Source organism: Terrapene carolina, unplaced genomic scaffold, assembly GCF_002925995.2.
Source record: "Terrapene carolina triunguis isolate 2854851 unplaced genomic scaffold, T_m_triunguis-2.0 Scaffold85, whole genome shotgun sequence".
Classification (NCBI taxonomy): domain Eukaryota; kingdom Metazoa; phylum Chordata; order Testudines; family Emydidae; genus Terrapene; species Terrapene triunguis.
This window is the reverse complement of record NW_020664436.1, coordinates 9,695,553-9,717,855: the sequence shown is the minus strand read 5'-3', so window position 1 is coordinate 9,717,855 and position 22,303 is coordinate 9,695,553. Positions and strand designations below refer to the sequence as shown.

Below are 22,303 nucleotides of genomic sequence, written 5' to 3'. Positions count from 1 at the left end.
CACTTCAAGCCAGCGGGTGCCGCCACACCCCCAACACCCATGTAAAAGAGTGCCTCAAGAATGGTTGGAAATGCTTTTTTCCCCTTTCTTCACTGCTAGATGTGCTTCCTACATAGGACTTCCACTCACTATTTTTATCTGATGAATATTTATCTCAGCACAATTTTCATACCCCGCCCTCTCTCATTCACATCTCTTAACAGCTCAAGTAGCATGCACAGTGCCCTCTTCAGAATGAGGTGACTCCATAACTGTCCCTATAGCTGCAGAAGCGTCAGTCAGGTACAACCAGAGTCTTCTATTGACAGACATATAATTGCCTTTTAAAAACTACGCATGATTATGTTCCAACAGCTAAGATGGATAGGGGTAAGTAGAGGTTTTTCTCCCTAGTAGGTGGGAGAAAAACTACTTAACCATTCACCTAGCTTGTTGAGATCTCTTGAAGTTCCTCACAGTTCTCTCTTATCTTGACTAACATCAACACCTTACTTCAATTGGCAACTTTTGCTACCTCATTATTCATCCCCCTTTCTTTATCATTAATAATTATATTAAACAATACTAGACCTAGTACAGAACCTAGAGGAGCTCTTCTTTAACCTTTTGCCAGGATGAAAATTGGCCATCAGCACAAATCAATGAACTCTAAAGCAATTTCATAGAAGGCCACAGAAAACATAAGAGTGTAGAGAACCAAATCAACTACTGAAGCTGATAGATGAGCCCAAAGAAAAAGCCCAGGGAATTTAACACCCTGAGCTTTCAGAAAGTTTGGCTCTGGAGCAGAGCTCAATTTGAATTAATGGCAGATCAAGAAAAAATATAATCTCAAATAGGCACAGAAACTTTGGTATACTATTCATGTGTTCTACGTGTTCAGCCAAATTCTTCTGTTACATCTGTATAGGCCCAATAGCAGAATTTGGCCCATTATTTAGTAGGTTCTCATGATTTCTTTATTTTGAAAATCCATGTGTGCAGCTCTAAATTGTTTTAATCTATGCATTCTCAAATGTGAAAGGTAGTGAAATAGGTGATGCTGTAGCATCAGAATGAAGTTAAGATTTAGTATTTGCAGTATTTATCATATTTTAGCTTTGCTCCCAGTTTAGTTCCAGCTAAACACTCTTTAAATTTGGCATCCATTTCCCGGCTCTGAGCTTCAGTGAAGAGATTCTTCCAATCACCAACATCACCTGCAAAAGAACAATGAAATAAACTATAACATCACAGGTCAGGTACATAACATTGAAATGCTGACACAAACAGCTGGAATGACTGAACTTATTGCCAAATTTCAAACCCACAAAAGGCTTGGATCTTGTATGAATGTGGATGGGGTAATTCCAGTTAAAGGTTAAAGAAAAAGCCTTGCAGTAAGTTTTATAGGTATACGTGTAAACACCCTTGAAAAGAGAGAGCTAATATTTTGACAGAACAGCAAGTGCCCGGTTGATCAGCTGCTTATGGATGTCCATTTTCTAAAGGTGAAAATTCATCATCAGCTATGAATTAAATACATTAATCACAGAGGCCACAAGAGGCATATGCTTTTAAATGTTAATTAGCTCATGACCACTTTGGATAGCTGTTCTAAGCCTTGAAATGACTATTATCACTCTGTATAAATGTACCTTTTCTGAAAAGCATGGGAGCTAATAAGCCATGTGTTTCTTGGGATTTGTTGCTCATTGATTCAAATGTGGCATTCTCTGCAATAGACTGAATCTTCTCCTCAGGCAGAGAGAACCCCAAAAATTCAGCTATTTGTTTCACTCCTTCAGGTAAGTTCTGAAAAACAAGAATTTGCTGGAGTTATGTATGAGTCAAAGAAAATATGCCTGACATTTTCCTCTTCTCTTTTGTCAAATGAATGTAGTAGATTTTATCCTCATCCATACACACAGCAGAACATTAGAGGAGTATATTAAGTTCAGCAGCAAGAGGTTCCAGGAACGGGTGGTTACTTTAGATAAGATTTTGGTATCTGCCTCCCTTTGCCAAATGGAAATGTGTTAAGAGAATACTCTCAGTCTTTTGCGTTTCTCTCTTTTAGTATTTATTTCTACTGATTACATTTATCAAGCAGCATCAATTAGTATTGTTCTGTACAAACATGGGTATTACCTGCCCCCAAAAATTTAAGGCCCTCATCCTGCAAACTTGCACATGCTTAACTTTCAGCATGTGAATAGTCTCATTGAAGCAAATGGAACTACTCACATGCCCATGTCTAAGGAGGATCAGGGCTTTCTTGCTGGAGAATGAAGGTGGGCTGCAGATAGAAGAGCTAGTAGCCAGTGGGAGAAAAGGACTGCTATTTCATATGCCTGCCTTCTCCTAGTCTTTGAAATTCACAATAAGGTTTTGCCTGGCACAAAGTGAAAACTGGACTGGACAAGATACTTGTGAATGTACTGAAGGGAACAATTCTGTATACAAACAGGTTTTTCCCATGTCTAATTGTTACAAAAATTCACCTCTTTCATTTCTTCATATGTGATGATCATGATATTCTCTTCATCCATGTGGTTGTTCCAGGAAAGAGCATGGTCAAAATATGAACTCCAGGTGACTGAAATGAAATACAGGAGATAGGTTTAAAAAGAACATACTTTAAAGTATATTTAAATTTAAATTACCCCTGAGATTAAATGTACAGGCTAACTTCAATATAGAGTCCTGGAGATATTAGATTTTTTAATCCTTCAACTGCCTCTTCGTACTTCATTTATGAAATGGATTGTTAGAAGTCATTCACTCCAGACTTGACTTTTCACTTTCTCCTTGCAAATATTTTTCAGAATAAATCCATATATCAAGACTCTACATGGCAAGTATACAACAAATTAAATTACTAAAACAAGAGTAATGTATATTCATAGAGTACCTGTATTGTCTAACCACGGTGGGGGCGTGCCTGCAGGTGGAGGCAGCGCGCAGAGCTGCCTGGCCACTCCTCTGCCTAGGAGCTGAGCAAGGGGGATGTCGCCATTTCCGGGGAGTCCCCCAGGTAAGCACCCTCAGAGCCCACCTCACCCCGTCCCGTGCCCCAACCACCTGCCCCTTCCACATCCAAATTCTTCTGCTGTGGGGGGTGGGGGCTGTGGCCCGAGACTGCCCCAGTAGTAGCCGATGTGACAGGCGCAGGGGCTGCCTAAGCTGCAAAAGTCACGGAAAGTCCGTGACTTCCATGACCTCTGTGACAAACTCACAGCCTTAATTATTGTTAGTGGTGATGCTACAGAAGGAAAGAGCCCAGCCTGATTCACAATTTGAGGAGCTGGCAGTTACATAAAACATCGTTTATTTGTAAACTTAGCTTCTTTGATCTGGAAGCAATTGAGACACACACACGGAATCCACAAAGCCATTTTTTCATTCTCTTGCCTCCTCCTTCCCCAGGAGAGCATCACTTGAAATGCAGGGTTGATCTCACTGTTGTTTTCATTGGGTCTGTTTGAGCCTGATTGCTATGAAGCTCCCTGACCTGACAGGAAATTTGCCACTCATGACTGTCCCTACAGGGTGAACTCTCTTTGAAATTGGAACTATTTGGCAACAGATGATAGAATAAAAAATGGAGTTCTTCAGTTTAGAAAAGGGGTTTTATCTATTTTGATTCGAGCTCCAACCTCTGCGCAACTATAAATGGATAAAGGGTATAAGTTCTAGGGTGCACCTAAGAGAGTTAGAAGCCTAAGTCCCATTTCCAAAAGTAACAACATTTAGGATCAGATATTTAAATGTATTTAGGCATCTAAATATGTCTAGTGCAATTTTCAAAAGTGTTTAAATTCAGTAGAAGTTAGGCACCTAGGGACTTCTTGAAAACCACACTAGGCATCTATTTGCATCTTTAGGTGCGTTTAAAAACTTTTTAAAATCTGTCCCTTAGAAGCGTAAGCCTGATTGAAAGACAATGGGAGTTAGGAGCCTTAGTCACTTAGGTACTTTTGAAAATTTACTCCAAACCTTTATTTTGAGTGTCTCTAGGGCTATGTTTGCACTGGCTGATTCCCCTGCTCATGTACACTTGTGCCACTTCTCATCGTGCTAGGGTGAGCCTAACTAGCAGTGTAGCCATGGTAGCACGAGGCGTGGCAGCGGCGCCATGGCTGAGCTGCACTAAGTACAAACCCATGGTGAGTATGAACTCTTCACAGCTTAGCTGTGTCCCTGCTGCTGTTACCCGTGCTACCACAGCTATACTGCTATTTATACTCACACTAGCTTGATGAGAGCTAGCATGAATATGTACGTGTACATGAGAGGGGGAAATCACACCCCTAGCTCACAGTGTAGACATAGCCTAAAACAGATACACCTGCTCAGAGGTGTAGATGAAACAATGAGAAAAATGGAGCTGAGAACAAAGGAGGAGAGACTCACGAATCTAGTTGTTATGATGTGAAATCACAAGGAGGGAGGTGCCTTCTGGAGGGAGAGTAAAGCTGGAGATGAAGTAGAATCCCTGTAAAATGTATCAGCCTGATTATTCGAATGGCTCCACACCAATGTTCCCACTCCTGAGGACTCTGCCAGGGTTGGCCAAGGGAGAAGCACCTTCAACTCCTTAGCACCAGCTCCCCCACCCAGATCATTAGTTTGAATCCATTTGGGATTAATTTTAACATGATGATCACAGATTCCCTTTTTTTGACTACAGACCAAAGAAGAGTTGAGAACATTGTACTAGAGTGTTTATACATGCCAAGATCTAATAACTGTACCTTCTCCACTCATGAACTTCTGAAAGAACTCATCCCAGGAGCTGACATTTGGAAGCCCAGGATTTTTGTTGTAGAAGTGGTAATAGGATACAGCTACATCTTTTGGATTTCGAAATACCACCAGTACCTTTTAAAACAACAAAGTCACATGAGTCCTGGGTATTTAAGGTAACCTTTGAGCTCAAGGGTCCTGCATTAAAAAAAACATATCAGCTCTTACAGGAACTGCAATTTGGAAAATGAAGCCTCAATCCTGCAATGTAGGGAACAGGAGAACAACTTACTAACTTCAGGGGGGCTCCAAGGAGCAATAAGGGGTATCCCATACAGATCACCTTGCAGGGCTGGGATCTAAGATTTGACCTCTTTGTTTGAATTACATTGATCAGTAAATCTACATCAATTGCAGTGATCAGTAAAAATTAAATTCTATTTTATCTATTTTGATTGTAGCTCCAACCTCTAGAGGTTGGAATTTTTGGCCAGGCTGGAATTTTTGATTAATATATATACACAAGAGAGAAAAATCATTACATAAATCAATCGCCTAGTGGTTAAACACTTATCTGAGATGTGGGAGACCCGTGTTCAAGTCTCTGTTTCGACTCAGGTTCAGATGCTTGCTTGCTTTTTCCTCTTAGATTTTTCACAAAAAATAAGGTCTTGGTTGTGGAACAAAACCAAATTCCAAAACCTTGGAAATTTTTGCAAAAACAGAATTCTTGTTTTCCAGGCAGCCCTAAACCTAATAACTTTCCAGAGAAAACTGGGAGTTGCTTGGAAAGTGGATAGTGCCCTCCATTATTAAAATGTTCACTTACCTTCACCTTATTCTCAAAGACAGCCTTGGGAATATCATCATAATGGAGATGCGTGGAAAAGAGACGCGGAGAAGGTGCATTTTTTATTTTCTAAAGCAAAACAAAAAGTGACAAAAGTGAACCATAATATCCCTATCTTAAAGATGCTGACAATTTATAGTATCTGTACATTTACCCTAAAAAACTAATACAGTAACTCCTCACTTAACGTTGTAGTTATGTTCCTGAAAAATGCAACTTTAAGTGAAACGATGTTAAATTAATCCAATTTTCCCATAAGCTTTAATGTAAATGCGGGGGATTAGGTTCCAAGGAAATTTTTTTGCCGGGGAAGCGCTGGGAGGGAGGGGGAGGTGGAGGAGAAGAGGAACTTATGCAATGCTCCCTTGTAAAGTCGCTGCTCTTCCACAGAATCTTACAAGCAGTGGACAGAGCAGGCAGCCAAACAACGTTATACGGGAGCATTGCACAACTTTAAATGAGCATGTTCCCTAATTGAGCAGCGACGTAACTTTGAAACAACGTTAAGTGGGAGGACATTAAGTGAGGAGTGAGTGTGAGTGTGTGTGTGTATATATATATATATATATATATATATTAATTAATTGTTAAATTGTAGTCTCTCTTCTTACTTCTTATCATTCATAATGTCATTGAAGTGACATTTATTACTCAAAATAAGGTGTACATTTTTAATGGTGAGAGTAATTAACCACTGGAACAATTTATGAAGGGTCATGGTGGATTCTCCATCACTGACAGTTTTAAAATCAAGATAGGATGTTTTTCGAAAAGATCTGCTCTGGGAATGATTTTGGGGAAGTTCTATGGCCTGTGTTACACAGCAGGTCAGACTAGATGATCACAATGGTGCCTTCTGGTTTTAAAATTTATGAACCTATGAAGAAGAGAGGTTAAATATCTTGCCTGAAGCCAGATAATACACCAATAGCAGAGTTGTGATTAAAGATCTCCTACCTCTTTAATCCCAATCTTGTGCTTTAATCATAAAACCACATAAAGAAAGGTAAGAGTCCAGCTGGTGTCACTACTCATGATTTGCAATTATCACTTCTCGATAGATAGATAGATAGATTTCGCCATATTCATTAGCAGAATTACATATGCCCCGATCCTGCAAAAATTTAGTCATGTTGTGACAGATTTTTGTTACTAATTTGCCTGGAGCGTCAGGTGATTAGGCTGACGCTGCAGGATTGTTTGGGGAGGAGATGACGTAACACACCAAGTGTTTAAATTTTAAAGCTTTATTAATAAAATACAGCAGAGAGTGCTGGGACTGTTTTTATGTTACTATGGGGAAGAAAGAAAGCGTTAATGCCCCAGGCCCTAACCCACTTTTATACTTACACTTGTATTAACCAGACTGGCCAAGTCTGGGTGTAACATATTCCGATGACTCCCCTTCCCAGCAGATGTGTTGACCTACCTTATAAAAGCGGCCTGGCATTGCCTTTTTTTTTTTTTACATACTATTTGAGGGGGCTTTATAGGCCACAGCTGCCAAGTGTTGCCCTTTGCAATTCATATGTGCTGACAGAAGATGTAGTCAGCACATACCGCTTAGCCATGTCATTGGAGGGAGCCACCTTCCACACGTCACGATGGACCACCCAATCCCAGATAACATGTGATGCCACATTCCTAGAATGCTAAGCTACAATTGTCCCCCTCGCTAATGAATAATTGACTTTTTTTTTTTTAAACCAGGGCCAATTTTGGACACTGGTAAAATTAATAAAGGGGGACACCCGAGGATTCCCATAGATATGTGCCACCATACATACATTGTATTACACCAACAAATTGTGCAGGCCTGAAGCAGCAAGAGCGGTCCCACCACCCCTGTTCGGGGTGTCCCTGGGCTTTTGCTATTACTGCTTTGTCCTGGTAACAAAGCAAGAGGGAAAGGAAAAGAACAACACAAATGCACCTATTGGGAAACTGAGGCATGGATGAAAACTTTCTAAATTATTAGTTGTTTTGTTACAGCCCTGGCTTTTGTTATGGATGTTGTTTGCCTGGTTTAGGAGGTTACAACAACCATATTACATTTTAAGATTAGTAATTGCTATTGCTTGCCAAAGGGCTTTTGATTTTCTTTTTATTTTAGGGCACCACAAGAGGAACAGGGTTTGTCCTAACGGGATCCAAGGGAGGCTTGGGGCCACCCACCAGGTATTTTGCTGTGGCCCTGCTGTGTTTATTCGGACTATGCACTGTTTTTAAGGCTCCTCCCCTCCAGCCTCCTGCCACACTATGGCTCGGGCCCCATTAGCAGCTCGAGTCAGGGAGAGCCTTTTGAGGTTTTTTTTTTTTATATATATATATATAATTATGATTATTTGGATAATTTTATAGCCAGCTGGAAACCCGGATGGTCCAGGCAGGTGGCTGGTCCACAACTGAGGCCCACGACGCCATGACCAGAAACCTAGGGAGAAACATGTTTTGAGCTGATTGGCATGCGCCCATTTTAATTTGCCTGGTAGCTGAAGCTGGTTCACTACCGGGGAGATGCGATTCACAATGGAGTACAGACCCACCCACTTGGCATTCAGAGTGTGGGCCGCCTTCCCTAGCTTTTGCAACATTACCTTATTTTTAATTTGCCATTCCCAGACGTCTTTACTGACGATTCTCTTACGCTTGGCCTTTTTTTTTATTTAAAGCGGTCTCTACGGCTTCATGGGTTTTACATAGCTCCTTCCTCAACTGGGCAAAGCTGAGACTTTTTGGTTGTGGCCAACAGTAAATGTGATTATTGGTAAATATAATATTTATATTATATTTGCTTATTAGCAGGTTGCTAATATTTTTATTTTTTAATACTTTTTTTTTTAGGAATTAACATTTATTGCTTATTATATAGTATTTTGATTTTATTATTAATTTATTTTATATACAGGGTTTTAGTAAAATGTTTTTATTACAGGGCTTTGGAGCAATAGGCAAGGACAAGCACACCCACTTTTAAGGAGTCCACTCGGTACAACCTCTGGTGTTTAATTGCTTCCCTCCCTCCCTAGCCCACTGGCTCGAGATCCCGGGTAACCAGAAGGATTCCATGTGCAATATGGGGAGTGCGCTAGATTTTTATATTTTTGCTTCCAGAGCCTATTGATGTACGATTTTAACAACAATTTTTTTTAATTAAAAGGTCTGGCCTTATTATGCTAGAAACATACTGCATTTGTTTATATTGATAAGTATTAAACAGTGATTTTTTGCTTTCCTTTAGCAAGTCTCTTAAAACCTTAGTATTTTTTTATATTACCCAAAATATTTTGTATTTTAAGGTGGACAAAGCAAGTATTTGCATTTTAGTATATTCCATGTGCAATAGCAGTATGATTTTTTTATTTGTATGTATTTTTGTATTAGGCTGTCCTGTGGTTGGGACAGAGAGCTTAATTTATTTTTAAGTTTACAGTATTTATAATTTTTGCTTTAAAACCAATTTCTCCCAATATGTTGTTTGCTGTCTAAGGATTCTTTTTTGCAGCATTTACTACACAACAGTGCTAGCAACAAGACAAACGACACAAGACACAACATAAAACACAATTTCTATTGTGACAGTAGTTTTATGGTATTTTGGGTTGCTTTTTAGCTGGTATTAGCTTTTTTTGGTTTTTTTGAAAGACAAAAAGAACATGTTTTTACCCCCTTTGGGGGTGGCAGATTATTGCTTAAAATATATAAATACCCTTGCTGATTGCAGGCAAAACTGAGGAATTACCCTCATATTTTTTTGTTTGTGTTTTATAGGCAGGTCAGGTTTTAATGGCTTTTACCTTTATTAGTTAGGTAATTTGCAGTAATATAGATGCTTTCTAGCTTGCATTTGGATTCAAAGCTATTAGTCGCTCAGGGACTCTCTTAAAAGGGACACAATCAACTTTTACCAGAGTTTTGATTACTTTTAATTTTTGCTTTTAAAACACACGGTGATTTGAAAAGGAAAACACAACCTATCATGGCTCTCTTTGGCCAAGTGAAGTTTGATTACACAGAGCCACCTGAAGGATCGATGTGGGGGGCATGGTTTTTTTTTTTTATTATTATTTTTAATTATAGCTTTTGTTTGCTATTTTGTTACTAAAAAACAGATTTAAATTTTTATTTTAATTTTTATTTTTTTTGGCTTTGACTTCCCTGCTGCAGCCATGACTTTGGTTTTTATTTAAAAACATTTTAAATTTTGTAAAGCATTGAGTTACCTTCAGGGTTAAATGTTAAATACCAAAGTTAAACAATACTAGTTACTATGTCCGGCAAAAGTGTTTCTTGGTTTTGCAATTTTAAATGGAAAATTTAAATGGATTTTAGTGGTATTATTTAAAACAATACTAATTTATTTTAAACCTACAAAACAAAGATTGTACACATCCGGAGTGTTCTTTTAGCAAATTTGACTAACTTGTTCATAGTTAAATGATTTTACTTAGATATCTTTTTTGCCTGGATTATTTACAGACATTTTTTTGGACATTTCTCCTTCAGAATGGCGGCAAAGAAACGGAAAAAAAAAAATTGGAATTTTTTTTGTTAATATTGTTACAATGTTTAATTACTTAATTCCCTGCAGTCTCTGCAGAATTTTTTTTTTTTTTTTTTTTTTTTTAATTATTTGCTTATTTTTTAAAATGACACTTTAACTCAGATTTTACCATTCCAAGTACTGTTTCAGGGATTTAAATTCCCTATGTCTGCATTTATTTTTTATTTTTTTTTACTTTTGCCACTATGCCCTTAAGGCTGTTTTCCAATTTCTTTATTTGTTCCCTGCCTGCTTGTCTGGGCCCGATCCTGTTTTTGTTTTTTTTATTGAACCATCCCTTTCCATGGGCACAGGCTTTGTTTCACTACCGAGTCAGCAAGGAGGGTGGGCTCCTCAACTAGCCCCCACCCCTCCTGGTCCCTTTCCTTTTTATAATTACCCCATGGGATGTTTTTCTCATAGTTGGGGGTGCCGTACATACGACCTTCTTCCCCCTTCACCCGCTGGACCTCTCCTCGGTCTTAATGAGGGCCGCTATAGGGGTGCAACAAGGTTCCGCCCAAAATTGAGGCTCCTCACAAAGGGAGAGATCAAAGCCAGCCTCACAAGGGTCACCCGAATCATCCCCCGTGAGGCTCGCCACCTGGACAGAACGCACGGCTAGCTGACGTTTTAACTGTTTTTTTTTGTTTTGTTTTTTAAATGGCGAGCACACTGCCGTTGCGGTGTATGCAGAGCACAAATGGTCAAATCTTTGACAAGTCCCTGAAGAACTGGTACTTGCTTAGCCAGTGCTTCCAGGTGGGTGCGTTCCGCCTTTTCCGCCTGGAAGTCCTGTCTTAAGGCTTGCAACTTGTCCTGGGCATTGGCTTGGGTTGCTGCCTGGTTAGTGATCTGCGCTTTCAATTGCTTAATTTCCACCAGCTCTTCCCTTTTTCCCAACTCCTCTTTTTGTCCCGACAACATTTGATACCACATGGCTGCTGCAGTCCAAATTAATCCCAAGCTGCCCCTAGGTTTTTGCCCTTCTACTTTTCATACTTAGCATATAGATCTAACAAATCCTGCCAAGAATGCACACTGCTTTGAAGCTCCATCACGGAATCCCAGGGATTGTATTCCACCTTGGTGAGAGCCCTCTCCAGTCGGGAGAGGTTTTTACCCCCCCTTTGAAAGAGCAGGGTCCCGTCCCTCTTTGCTGCCTCTCCGGTGGCTCGGGCATCAGGTTCACCTGCCTCCCGTGATGCCAACTGACTGGGCAGCTGGACTACCGCGTTCGTACTCCCAAATGCCCGTATGTCTAGGCATGAACCCATCGCTGATGCCATCACCCACGACTGCGGGACTCCCGAGTCCGCAGCTGTACCCTTCTGTTTCCTGAACATGTTATTACAATACCTCAGTACACCTCTCAAGATCTTTTAATTACTTGAGATTTCACGTAGCTCTTACCGACTGGCACCGGGGCTTACAATGCTCACCCTTCCCAGGCCGGAGGGAGAGATGCTAAGTCTCCCTCTGTATTACTGGGTCCGTTCCCACTGAGGGTCCATATACCAAGTGCCCCCTTGGGCTGAGCGAGAAACCCAAAGCTCTCCTCTTCAAGTGCCCCTCTCGGGCTGAGCGAGAAACCCTAAGCTCTTTTCCTACACTCAGGCATATTACGGCTGAGTGTGTATGAACCGAGAATTGTCCACCTGGAGCGAGAATCTCTTAAGTCCTCCTCCTCATACCCGGGACTTCTACAGCCGGGGGCGTACCCACCAGCACCCTTCCCCTGCCAACCAGGGGGGAGAGAGGAATGCTAAACCTTTCTCCAGTTCTCAGGCATACTATGACTGAGGGTGGGCACCACCTTTATTATAAAAACCTCAACATGCAATACCAACAGTGCCAGCCAGAGCAAACATGAAATACCAAGGGCAGAACAGTTGGTGCGCTCCGCAGGGCTCCCCCCCTCCGCAATTCTCCACCAAAACTGTGACAGATTTTTGTTACCAATTTGCCTGGAGCGTCAGGTGATCAGGCTGACGCTGCAGGATCGTTTGGGGAGGAGACGACGTAACACACCAAGTGTTTAAATTTTAAAGCTTTATTAAAGTCACTCGGGAAGAAAGAAAGTGTTAATGCCCCCAGGCCCTAACCCACTTTCATACTCACACCCGCACTACCCAGACTGGCCAAGGGTGGGTGTAACGTCAGAAGAAGAGAAGGGGAAAGGTGGACGGGAGTGCTGTCCTGGGCCCAGGGCATCCAAGGATCTGTTGTGCTCTCCCAAGTTGCTCCAGCTCTCAGGAGGGTTTTAAGTCCTGGGCTTCTTTGGGGGTGTTTTTGTTCAAGGCCCTCTGTTCCTGGTGCTCTTTGGACCAGTCCAAACAGGCTTGCTATGGTCTCTTTCCCTTTCCCAAAACATCCCAGCTTCAGGGACGCCCGGCTGGCTCCCCCTCTTGTTGTCTCGTTTGTGTTTTTAGACTCTGCAGCTCTGGGCTTTATTTTCCTCTCTACTGTTTTTGCTGTCCTGCAGGTGCAGGTCTGTGTAGTCGGTTTTTCACAGCCGCTCGGGCAATTTTCAAGCCCCCGTCTTTCTCGGCTGCCAGCCAAGTCTCGGCTGCGAGCAGTGTCCTTGGGCGGAAGCCAGAGTTTTATCTTCGGACTGAGCTTGCTAGCTGAAGCGTTGAGTTAACCCGTTCTTTGCTCTTTTCTCTTCCCGCCCCCCGCCCCCGCTTTCGGCCTCTTATAACCTACAAAAAACCTTCCACTCACACACCTTTGGCCCTCCCCAAAATGCTTTGCGATGCTTGCAACAGCGTTAGCAATATACAGTGCTGATCTACCTTCCCTGGGGGGAACTCCCTAAGGGGAGGCGGCCATTGGGGGTGTAACAATGTGCTAAACTGGAAAAAAAATCAAACCTCTTACTTCATTTTTATCTAGCCTCAGTTTACCAGAAAATTATTTCATTAACTTTTTTTTTTTTTTTTTTAAAGAAGGAACTTTTTTAAAAAAATTTTGCACTCAAAATTTACTCACAAGAACAACAGACTCTGAAATTCCAGTACATGAGTAACAACATTTACAGGGGTAAATGTTAGGGTTAAATGAACTTTTTTTCCTTTTTGTTTACAAAAGTTAATTTACTTTCAAATCACACTTGTTCATTTGTGTTTCAATACTTTAGAATATAATTTCAGACAGAAAAGGTAATTAAAATAGAATTAAAATCAAATTTTCTGATGCAGAAGTTTATAAACTATCTGAAAATTGTTTTATGCTTATATGAGCTATAGTAAAATAAAGACATTCAAAATATTGTATGCTAAAAGTAAGTTTCACTAGTTAGTCCAGGCTGACCTGAAATTTTTCTGAAGCTTCAAATTCAAGCACATGGATACGTTCTAATAGTGATACTTCCTTATTATTTGGTAGTGCGTTTATCAAGTCATTTAAAATGTGTTGAGTCCAATTAGTTCCTGAAACATAAAATAAGTGTGTTGAGGAACCAAACAGGAATTTCCAAACCACAGGCAGTTAAATATCCATCACAACTTTCAAAATAGTTATTATTCTTGTGCTTCATATAACCTGTAACAGTAGCACGTACATAAATTTCAGACAAAAGTGTAATCTTAAATTGTGTCTCTGTAATGAAACATTGCAGGGGACAATGGATTTCGTGTGCTTTGTGCAGCTACAAGTTCTAGATCAGTGGTCTCCAACCTTTTTACACCCAAGATCACGTTTTGAATCTAAGGGCAACTCAGGATCTACCCCACCCCTTCCCTGAGGCCCTGCCCCTTCCCCAAAGCCCTGCCCCGCTCACTTCATCCCCCCCTCTCTCCGTCGCTCACTCTCCACCACCCTCACTCCCTTTCACCGGGCTGGGGTAGGGGTTCGGGGGGGGGGTGTGTGGGATGGGGCCAAAGGTTTCGCAGTGTGAGAGGGGGCTCTGGGCTGAGCCTGGGGCAGGGGGTGGGGGTGAGGGGTGCAAGCTCTAGGAGGGAGTTTGGGTGCAGGAGGGGGCTCCGGACTGGGGCAGAGTGTTGGGGTGCAGGAGGGGGTACAGGGTGCTGGTTCTGGAAGGGGGGGGTCAGGGCTGGGGCAGGGGGTTGGGGTGCAGGAGCAGCTATGGGGTGCTGGCTCTGAGAGGGGGGTCACGGCTAGGGCTTGGGGTGCAGGAAGGGGTTCAGAGTGCAGAAGGGTGTATGGGGTGCTGGCTCCGGGAGGGGGCTCAGGGATGGGGGTTGTGGTGCGACCTCCCACCGGGCAGCACTTACCTCCAGCGGCTCCCAGTTGGCGGCAGGCGCAGCGAGGCTAAGGCAGGCTCCCTGCCTATCCTGCCCGCACACTGTGCCTGGAAGGAGCCAACGGGTCCCTGCAGCCCCTGGGGTGGGGGAGCATGGCTCCATGCACTGCCACTCTCTGCAAGCACCATCCCCGCAGCTCTCCTGGCCAATGGCAGCTGCGGGAGCAGTGCTTGCATGCAGGAGCAGCGTGCACGGAGGGAGACCCTCTGCCTCCACCCCCCAGGGCCGCAGGGCTGTAGTGGCTGCTTCTGAGAGCAGTGTGGGGCAGGAGTAGCCTTAGTGGCAGCCACACTGCACTGCCACTGGAGATTGCGATCGACTGGGAGATCCTCAAGGATTGACCAGTCAATGGCGATTGACCAGTTGGTGACCACTGTTCTAGATATTCCCAGAGAAACCATACTTTAGCTACATTGCTATGTGCATGTAATGACCAGCCCTGGTAGGCATTTTGGCCCAGATCTTCTCCTCCTTTTGTACAGCAGGCCCAGATCCTCAGAGGACTTTAGGCACCTAACACCTAGTCATTTGACCAGAGAGAATATGACTCTTTAGCCTGGTGGTTGGAGCACACACCTGGAAGTTGGGAGACCCAGGGTACAGTGCCCTTGCTCTAATGGCTAATTATTTATGAACAGCTTCAACAGAGGAGACTGAAGGAGCCCCCCACACACATCAGAATCTCCTGTAGCTTGGTGGTTAGTGCACCTCTCCTGAGGGGGGGAGACCTCTGTTCAAATCTTCTCTTCCCATCAAACGCAGAAGGAAATTGAAGTTGGGTATCCCACATAAGTGCTGGGCTAAAAGTTATAAGATGGGTGGTGGTGACAGCATTACCACATCCTCTGGCCAGATTTTGAATAGGGCCTGATACAGTAAGCAGACTCCATGCACACCTACCAGACAGGGTCTATGGGTGAGCTAGGTAGAGGGAACACCTGTCTTCTTCCAGTCGTGGATTCCTCTGGGGCTTAAGTAGGAGATAGGCATCCAGATGCCAAGAGTGAGGCAGAAACGTAGGTGCCTAGGAAACTTTTACAGTGGAATTTTAGACACTGAGTAAGTTAGGCACCTACAGGATTAGGTGGAAGCAGGTTTTGTGGATTGGCGTGGAACTTAAAACTGGGGTTTAGGTACTTAAGCACTTTTGTGGATCTGGGCCTTAGACCTGCTACTACACAGAATTCTCCTTAGCAAAGGACAGGAGACTAAAAAACAGAGAGGAAGGGCGGGCAAGTGATTAAGAGGTGTTGCTTCAAGGTCCCTCAAAATGACACCCGTTCTTTCTCCATTGCTCCACTCAGCTGCTTTCTTTTGGTTTGGTAGTGAGGAGTAGAGCAGGAGTTATGCCCAGGAGCAGCTATCTAAGGCAACAAAGAGAGCATTGGTAAGAGAGTAAGGTCTTTGGAGGAAGATCATGCGACCTCTGCAAGGCTGAAGAGTCGGGAGGTGGATTCCACTCCATATCCTGACAGGGTGAGCAGGGAAGAGCTCAGGAGGAGGAGATGTGGTGTGAGTGTGGTAGTGGTAGTACTGAAAGGGATATCTGGGGAGAAAAAAAATGATGGGGTTGAGGGCAAAGAGTTTGAGATGGAGGAAGACAGATGGAGGGAAAGAGCATAGGACAAACAGGAGAAAACTAAAGAAGTTGGGAATGTTTAGAGAAATCCTCGATGTTTTGGTGGATCAAAGAATCACTACTTCTTCTTCCACCATTAACTAGTTTAATAACTTAATAGATCTCTCCCATCACTAATTTCTATTGAAAAAATTGCAGTGTCTGGAAGAGGACTCTACTTTTGGTCCCGCCCATCACTCTAAACATAAGCTATTTTTAAGTAATTCAAGTGCAAAGAAATTACCTGAAATCTTTACAAGAGTGAATGGCTCAAAGAGTCAACAAACTGTTACCAAATCTTCTGAAAAAAAAATATCAGCCTTGGGCTGAGAACAAATGAGATGGGGCACTGAATGTATCCCCTTAAAAGAGGTGCTACTGCACCCTTAACCCAGTGATGCGTGTAGGAGTAGATGTTGCTAAAGCAGGTGGGGAGTTGGAGCATGAGGGTTAAATCCTATTGGGGGCTTCAGTGTCAGGAGCTGAGCTAAGGCAGTCAGGTGTAACTAAGCCCTGGTCTACACTACGATTTTAGGTCGAATTTAGCAGCGTTACCTCGATTTAAGCCTGGACCCATCCACACAACGAAGCCCATTTTTTCCAACTTAAAGGGCTCTCGATTTCTTTACTCCACCTCCGACGAGGGGATTAGCACTGAAATCGGCCTTGCCGGGTCGATTTTGCGGTAGTGTGGACGCAATTCGACGGTATTGGCCTCTGGGAGCTATCCCAGAGTGCTCCATTGTGACCCCTCTGGACAGCGCTCTCAACTCAGATGCACTGGTCAGGTAGACAGGAAAAGGCCGCGAACTTTTGAATCTCATTTCCTGTTTGGCCAGCATGGAAAGGTGCAGGTGAGTGCAGATCTCATCAGCAGAGGTGACCATGATGGAGTCCCAGGATCGCAAAAGAGCTCCAGCATGGACCGAACGGGAGGTACGGGATCTCATCGCCGTATGGGGAGACGAATCCATGCTAGCTGAACTCCATTCCAGTAAATGAAATGCCAAAACATTTGAAAAAGTCTCCAAGGACATGAACAACAGAGGCTATAACAGGGATGCAAAGCAGTGCCGTGTGAAAATTAAGGAGCTAAGGAAGGCCTACCAGAAAACCAGAGAGGCAAACGATCGCTCCGGATCAGAGCCCCGAACATGCCACTTCTATGATGAGCTGCATGCCATGCTAGGGGGTGCAGCCACCACTACCCCAACCTTGTGCTTTGACTCCATCAATGGAGAAGCACGCAACACGGAAGCGGATTTTGGGGACGAGGAAGATGATGATGAAGAGATTGAAGATAGTGCACAGCAAGGAAGCGGAGAAACCGGTTTCCCCAACAGCCAGGATATGTTTTTCACCCTGGACCTGGAGCCAGTAGCCCCCGAACCTACCCAAGACCCTGAAGGCGGAGAAGGGACCTCTGGTGAGTGTACCTTTGTAAATATTAGACATGGTTTAAAAGCAAGCGTGTTTAATGATTAATTTGCCCTGGCATTTGCAGCCAGTACAGCTACTGGAAAAGTCTGTTAACGTGTCTAGGGATGGAGCAGAAATCCTCCAGGGACATCTCCATAAAGCTCTCCTGGATGTACACCAAAAGCCTTTGCAAAAGGTTTCTGGGGAGGGCGGCCTTATTCCGTCCACCATGGTGGGACATTTTACCACGCCAGGCCAGTAGCACGTAGTCTGGAATCATTGCATAACAAAGCATGGCAGCGTATGGTCCCGGTGTTTGCTGGTATTCAAACATCCGTTCCTTATCTCTCTGTGTTATCTTCAGGAGAGTGATATCATTCATGGTCACCTGGTTGAAATAGGGTGATTTTATTAAGGGGACATTCAAAGGTGCCCGTTCCTGCTGGGATGTTTGCCTGTGGCTGAACAGAAATGTTCCCCGCTGTTACCCACGCGGTGGGGGGATGGGTGAAGCGATCATCCCAGAGAATTGGTTGTGTGTTGGGGGGATTATTTGGGTTTGTGCTGCATGCTAACCCTCAAACCGCAGCCCCTCCTTTTAAATTGCCAACCCATTTTAAATGGCCAACCCAACGGCTGCTTGGTATGGGAAATGAGGGCGCTGCTGTTTGAAACCATTCCCACACGTTATGAAGGTTAAAGAAGCCAAAAAGACTATGGCTTACCATGGCTGCCTGCAAGCCGAATTCTGTTGCCTGGCCCTGCATGAGTGATCTCTCACACCAAACCAGCAGGCCCTCAATATAAGAGGCAAAATGTGAACCTTGTAAAGAAAGCACATGTGCTATGTAATGTGAACAGCAAGGTTTAACGTGAAAGAGTCTACCCATTGTTCTCTAAAATGTCCCTTTTTTTTCCTCCACCAGCTGCATATGTTTCTCCTTCCCAGTGGCTAGCGAAGATTAGAAGGTGAAAAAAACCGCACTCGGGATGAAATGTTCTCTGAGCTCATGCTGTCCTTCCAGACGGACAGAGCACAGCAGAATGCGTGGAGGCAGACAATGTCAGAGTGCAGGAAAGCACAATATGAACGCGAGGAGAGTTGGCGAGCTGAAGAGGATAGGTGGCGTCAGCTTGCTGACAGAAGGCAAGAGTCAATGCTCTGGCTGCTGGAGCATCAAACTGATATGCTCCAGCATATGGTTGAGCTTCAGGAAAGGCAGCAGGAGCACAGACCGCCGCTACAGCCCCTGTATAACCCACAGCCCTCCTCCACAAGTTCCATAGCCTCCTTACCCAGACGCCCAAGAACGCGGTGGGGGGGCCTCTGGCCACCCAGCCACTCCACCCCAGAGGATTGCCCAAGCAACAGAAGGCTGGCCTTCAATAAGTTTTAAAGTGCAGTGTGTCCTTGTCCTTCCCTCCTCCCTCACCCCACCCGGGGTACCTTGGCAGTTATCCCCCTATTTGTGTGATGAATTAATAAAGAATGCATGACTGTGAAGCAACAATGACTTTATTGTCTCTGCAAGCGGTGATCGAAGGGGGGAGGGGAGGGTGGCTAGCTTACAGGGAAGTAGAGTGAACCAAGGGGTGGGGGGGTTCATCAAGGAGAAACAAACAGAACTTTCACACCGTAGCCTGGCCAGTCATAAAACTGGTTTCCAAAGCTTCTCTGATGCGCACCGCGCCCTCCTGTACTCTTCTAACCGCCCTGGTGTTTGGCTGCGTGTAATCAGCGGCCAGGTGATTTGCCTCTACCTCCCACCCCACCATAAACGTCTCCCCTTTACTCTCACAGATATTGTGGAGCGCACAGCAAGCAGTAATAACAATGGGAATATTGGTTTTGCTGAGGTCTATCCAAGTCAGTAAACTGCACCAGCGCGCTTTTAAACGTCCAAATGCACAGTCTACTACCATTCTGCACTTGCTCAGCGTATAGTTGAACAGCTCCTGACTATTGTCCAGGCTGCCTGTGTATGGCTTCATGAGCCATGTCATTAAGGGGTAGGCTGGGTCCCCAAGGATAACTATAGGCATTTCAACATCCCCAATGGTTATTTTCTGGTCTGGGAAGAAAGTTCCTTCCTGCAGCTTTTGAAACAGACCAGAGTTCCTGAAGACGCGAGCGTCATGTACCTTTCCCGGCCATCCCACGTTGATGTTGGTGAAACGTCCCTTGTGATCCACCAGGGCTTGCAGCAGCATTGAAAAGTACCCCTTTCGGTTTATGTACTCGCTGGCTTGGTGCTCCGGTGCCAAGATAGGATATGGGTTCCATCTATCGCCCCACCACAGTTAGGGAATCCCATTGCAGCAGCGCCATCCACTATGACCTGCACATTTCCCAGAGTCACTAACCTTGATAGCAGCAGCGCTTTGATTGCGTTGGCTACTTAGATCACAGCAGCCCCCACAGTAGATTTGCCCACTCCAAATTGATGCCCGACTGACCAGTAGCTGTCTGGCGTTGCAAGCTTCCACAGGGCTATCGCCACTCGCTTCTCAACTGTGAGGGCTGCTCTCATCTTGGTATTCTGGTGCTTCAGGGCAGGGGAAAGCAAGTCACAAAGTTCCATGAAAGTGGCCTTACGCATGCGAAAGTTTCGCAGCCACTGGGAATCGTCCCACACCTGCAACACTATGCGGTCCCACCAGTCTGTGCTTGTTTCCCGGGCCCAGAATCTGCGTTCCACGGCATGAACCTGCCCCATTAACACCATGATGTGCACATTGCCGGGGCCCGTACTTTGTGTGAAGTCTATGTCCATGTCTAGGTCCTCATCACTCTCGTCACCGCGCTGCCGTCGCCTCCTCGCCTGGTTTTGCTTTGGCAGGTTCTGCATATACTCCAGGATAATGCAAGTGGTGTTTAAAGTGCTCATAATTGCTGCAGTGATCTGAACGGGCTCCATGATCCCAGTGCTATGGCGTCTGGGCTGAAAAAAGGCGTGAAACAATTGCCTGCCGTTACTTTCACAGAGGAGGGGAAGGAGGGGGGGCCTGACAACATGTACCCAGAATCACGTTTGACACTGTTTTTGCCCTATCATGCATAGGGATCTCAACCCAGAATTCCAATGGGCGGCAGAGACTGCGGGAACTGTGGGATAGCTACCCACAGTGCAACGCTCCGGAAGTCGACGCTAGACTCGGTATTGTGGACACAGTCCGCCGACTTAATGCACTTAGAGCATTTTGTGTGGGGACACACACAATCAACTGTATAAAAACGATTTCTAAAAAAACGACTTCTATAAATTCGACCTAATTTCATAGTGTAGACATAGCTTGAGTCTAGTTAGGCCCAGACCCATAAAAAGGGTTATCTTCACAAGAGGAGGAGGCAAGGTTTTGCTGGCTAAAACAAGGACAGTGAGCTCTGGAGGTATAAGAGATGCTTTCCCTGTTTGTTCACAGTTTACTGTTAAACCACATTAAGGGAACTTAGCCAGGAATTTTCCTGATGTATGTTATTTTGACTGAACAAGAACCCTGTAAATAAACTGGAAATCTCAGAGTTGCTTTTCTTTTTAATTTATTGAGCCCTGGGTCTCCTGTGAACTGTCTTCCTTATGCAGCTGCTCAGCCCATGGCTGTGTCAGGAAAAAATTAAGCTTAACGGTTAGTTTCTTTCGTAATGGGAGTTATAATTTAAGTGCTTTCTCAAATATGCCTACAATGCTGCTTAGGCAACAGTATAATGTATTTATTATTTAGGTACTCTGGTTAAATTTCCTATATAACTGTAATGGTGATTTCCCATTAGCCAATCAGATTCCCTTTCAGATTGCTTAGAACAAACTTCTTCTCCTGCATCTAGAAAACTCCTTTCTTCCTTCAGCTCCATCTTCAAAGCACACGTCCTACAAGGCCTTTACAAACACGACTCTTGCAAGCCCCTATCACCGCCTCAAGTTCTTGCCATCTCTTACAGTAGGATTTTCAAAATTTCTCAGCACTGGCCTAACTTTACACCCATGGACTTCAATGGGAGCAGAGTTAAGCTAACACTGATCACCTTTGAAAATCCCACCCTAAATATCCTGTGTGTGTGAACTGTCTAGTCTTTGCCTGTTCTAGACTGGTCGCAGGTCTAATGTTTCTTGATAACTTTGTTCAGCTCTAAGCACATGGTTGGTGTTTTATTAACAATAAAGCTTTGGGGCAGTTCAGATTCTGGTCTGGCTTTGAATTCTGTGGGTTGATCCCATCTCTTTACAATATATACGAAGGTATAATCGTGCATAAGCACAGAGACTGACATATGCTAACATTTCCTGACAACTGTATTTTTAAGCTTTGTATAATGTTGGATGACGCTTTCCATTTAACTTAATACAGCCAACAACATCTATGTCTCGGTGCTAAATCACTGCTGGATTCAACCCATGTATCTGAAATTATGGAAGAGGAAAACACACGGCTTACTGATACACTGCTTCCCTGTGACAAATGAGGATTTACTGCAAGTAGCATTTAAACTTCCGTGCTTTTCTGCACTCTTCACAATGATCACACACATATTTGACACCATTCATGTTTACTTTTCATTTTGCACAAAAAAAATCTACACTCACCGCATTTAGGATAAGCCGCTAGGAACACATCGTCTTGTCTAAATTCTATGGAGTCCAGCGCTTGGAAGGTCTCAGCACTGCACAATCCAATAGGGTACAGCACCCCCTTGTAGGAGAACAGTAGCTCTTCAGATTCCTTTCCTTTAATATCATCGAAATATTTCTCTATTTCCTTAATAATACCGCTCTTAGACATGGCTGGAGTTTGCTGTGCCTCTTGCCAGATTCTCTCCTTAAACAGCGTGTCTCTAGCGTTCTTCAGGGTACGGAGGCAGAGGTGGAACTTTTAAATAAACT

At 44.0% G+C, this 22,303-nt stretch overlaps 1 protein-coding gene across 1 annotated transcript; it reads right to left on the bottom strand.

Annotated features, from left to right (window-relative positions):
- On the bottom strand, positions 1–22,217 carry LOC112103159 (sulfotransferase 6B1-like). The gene is made up of 7 exons (XM_026649619.1): positions 22,007–22,217; positions 13,434–13,552; positions 5,558–5,647; positions 4,737–4,863; positions 2,484–2,578; positions 1,638–1,794; positions 1–1,199 (listed from the first exon to the last, which is right to left on the bottom strand). Exons 1-7 carry the CDS (start codon positions 22,200–22,202, stop codon positions 1,069–1,071), a joined length of 915 nt encoding a protein of 304 aa, XP_026505404.1. The 5' UTR covers positions 22,203–22,217; the 3' UTR covers positions 1–1,068.
- Between the last annotated feature and the right edge of the window lie 86 nt (positions 22,218–22,303).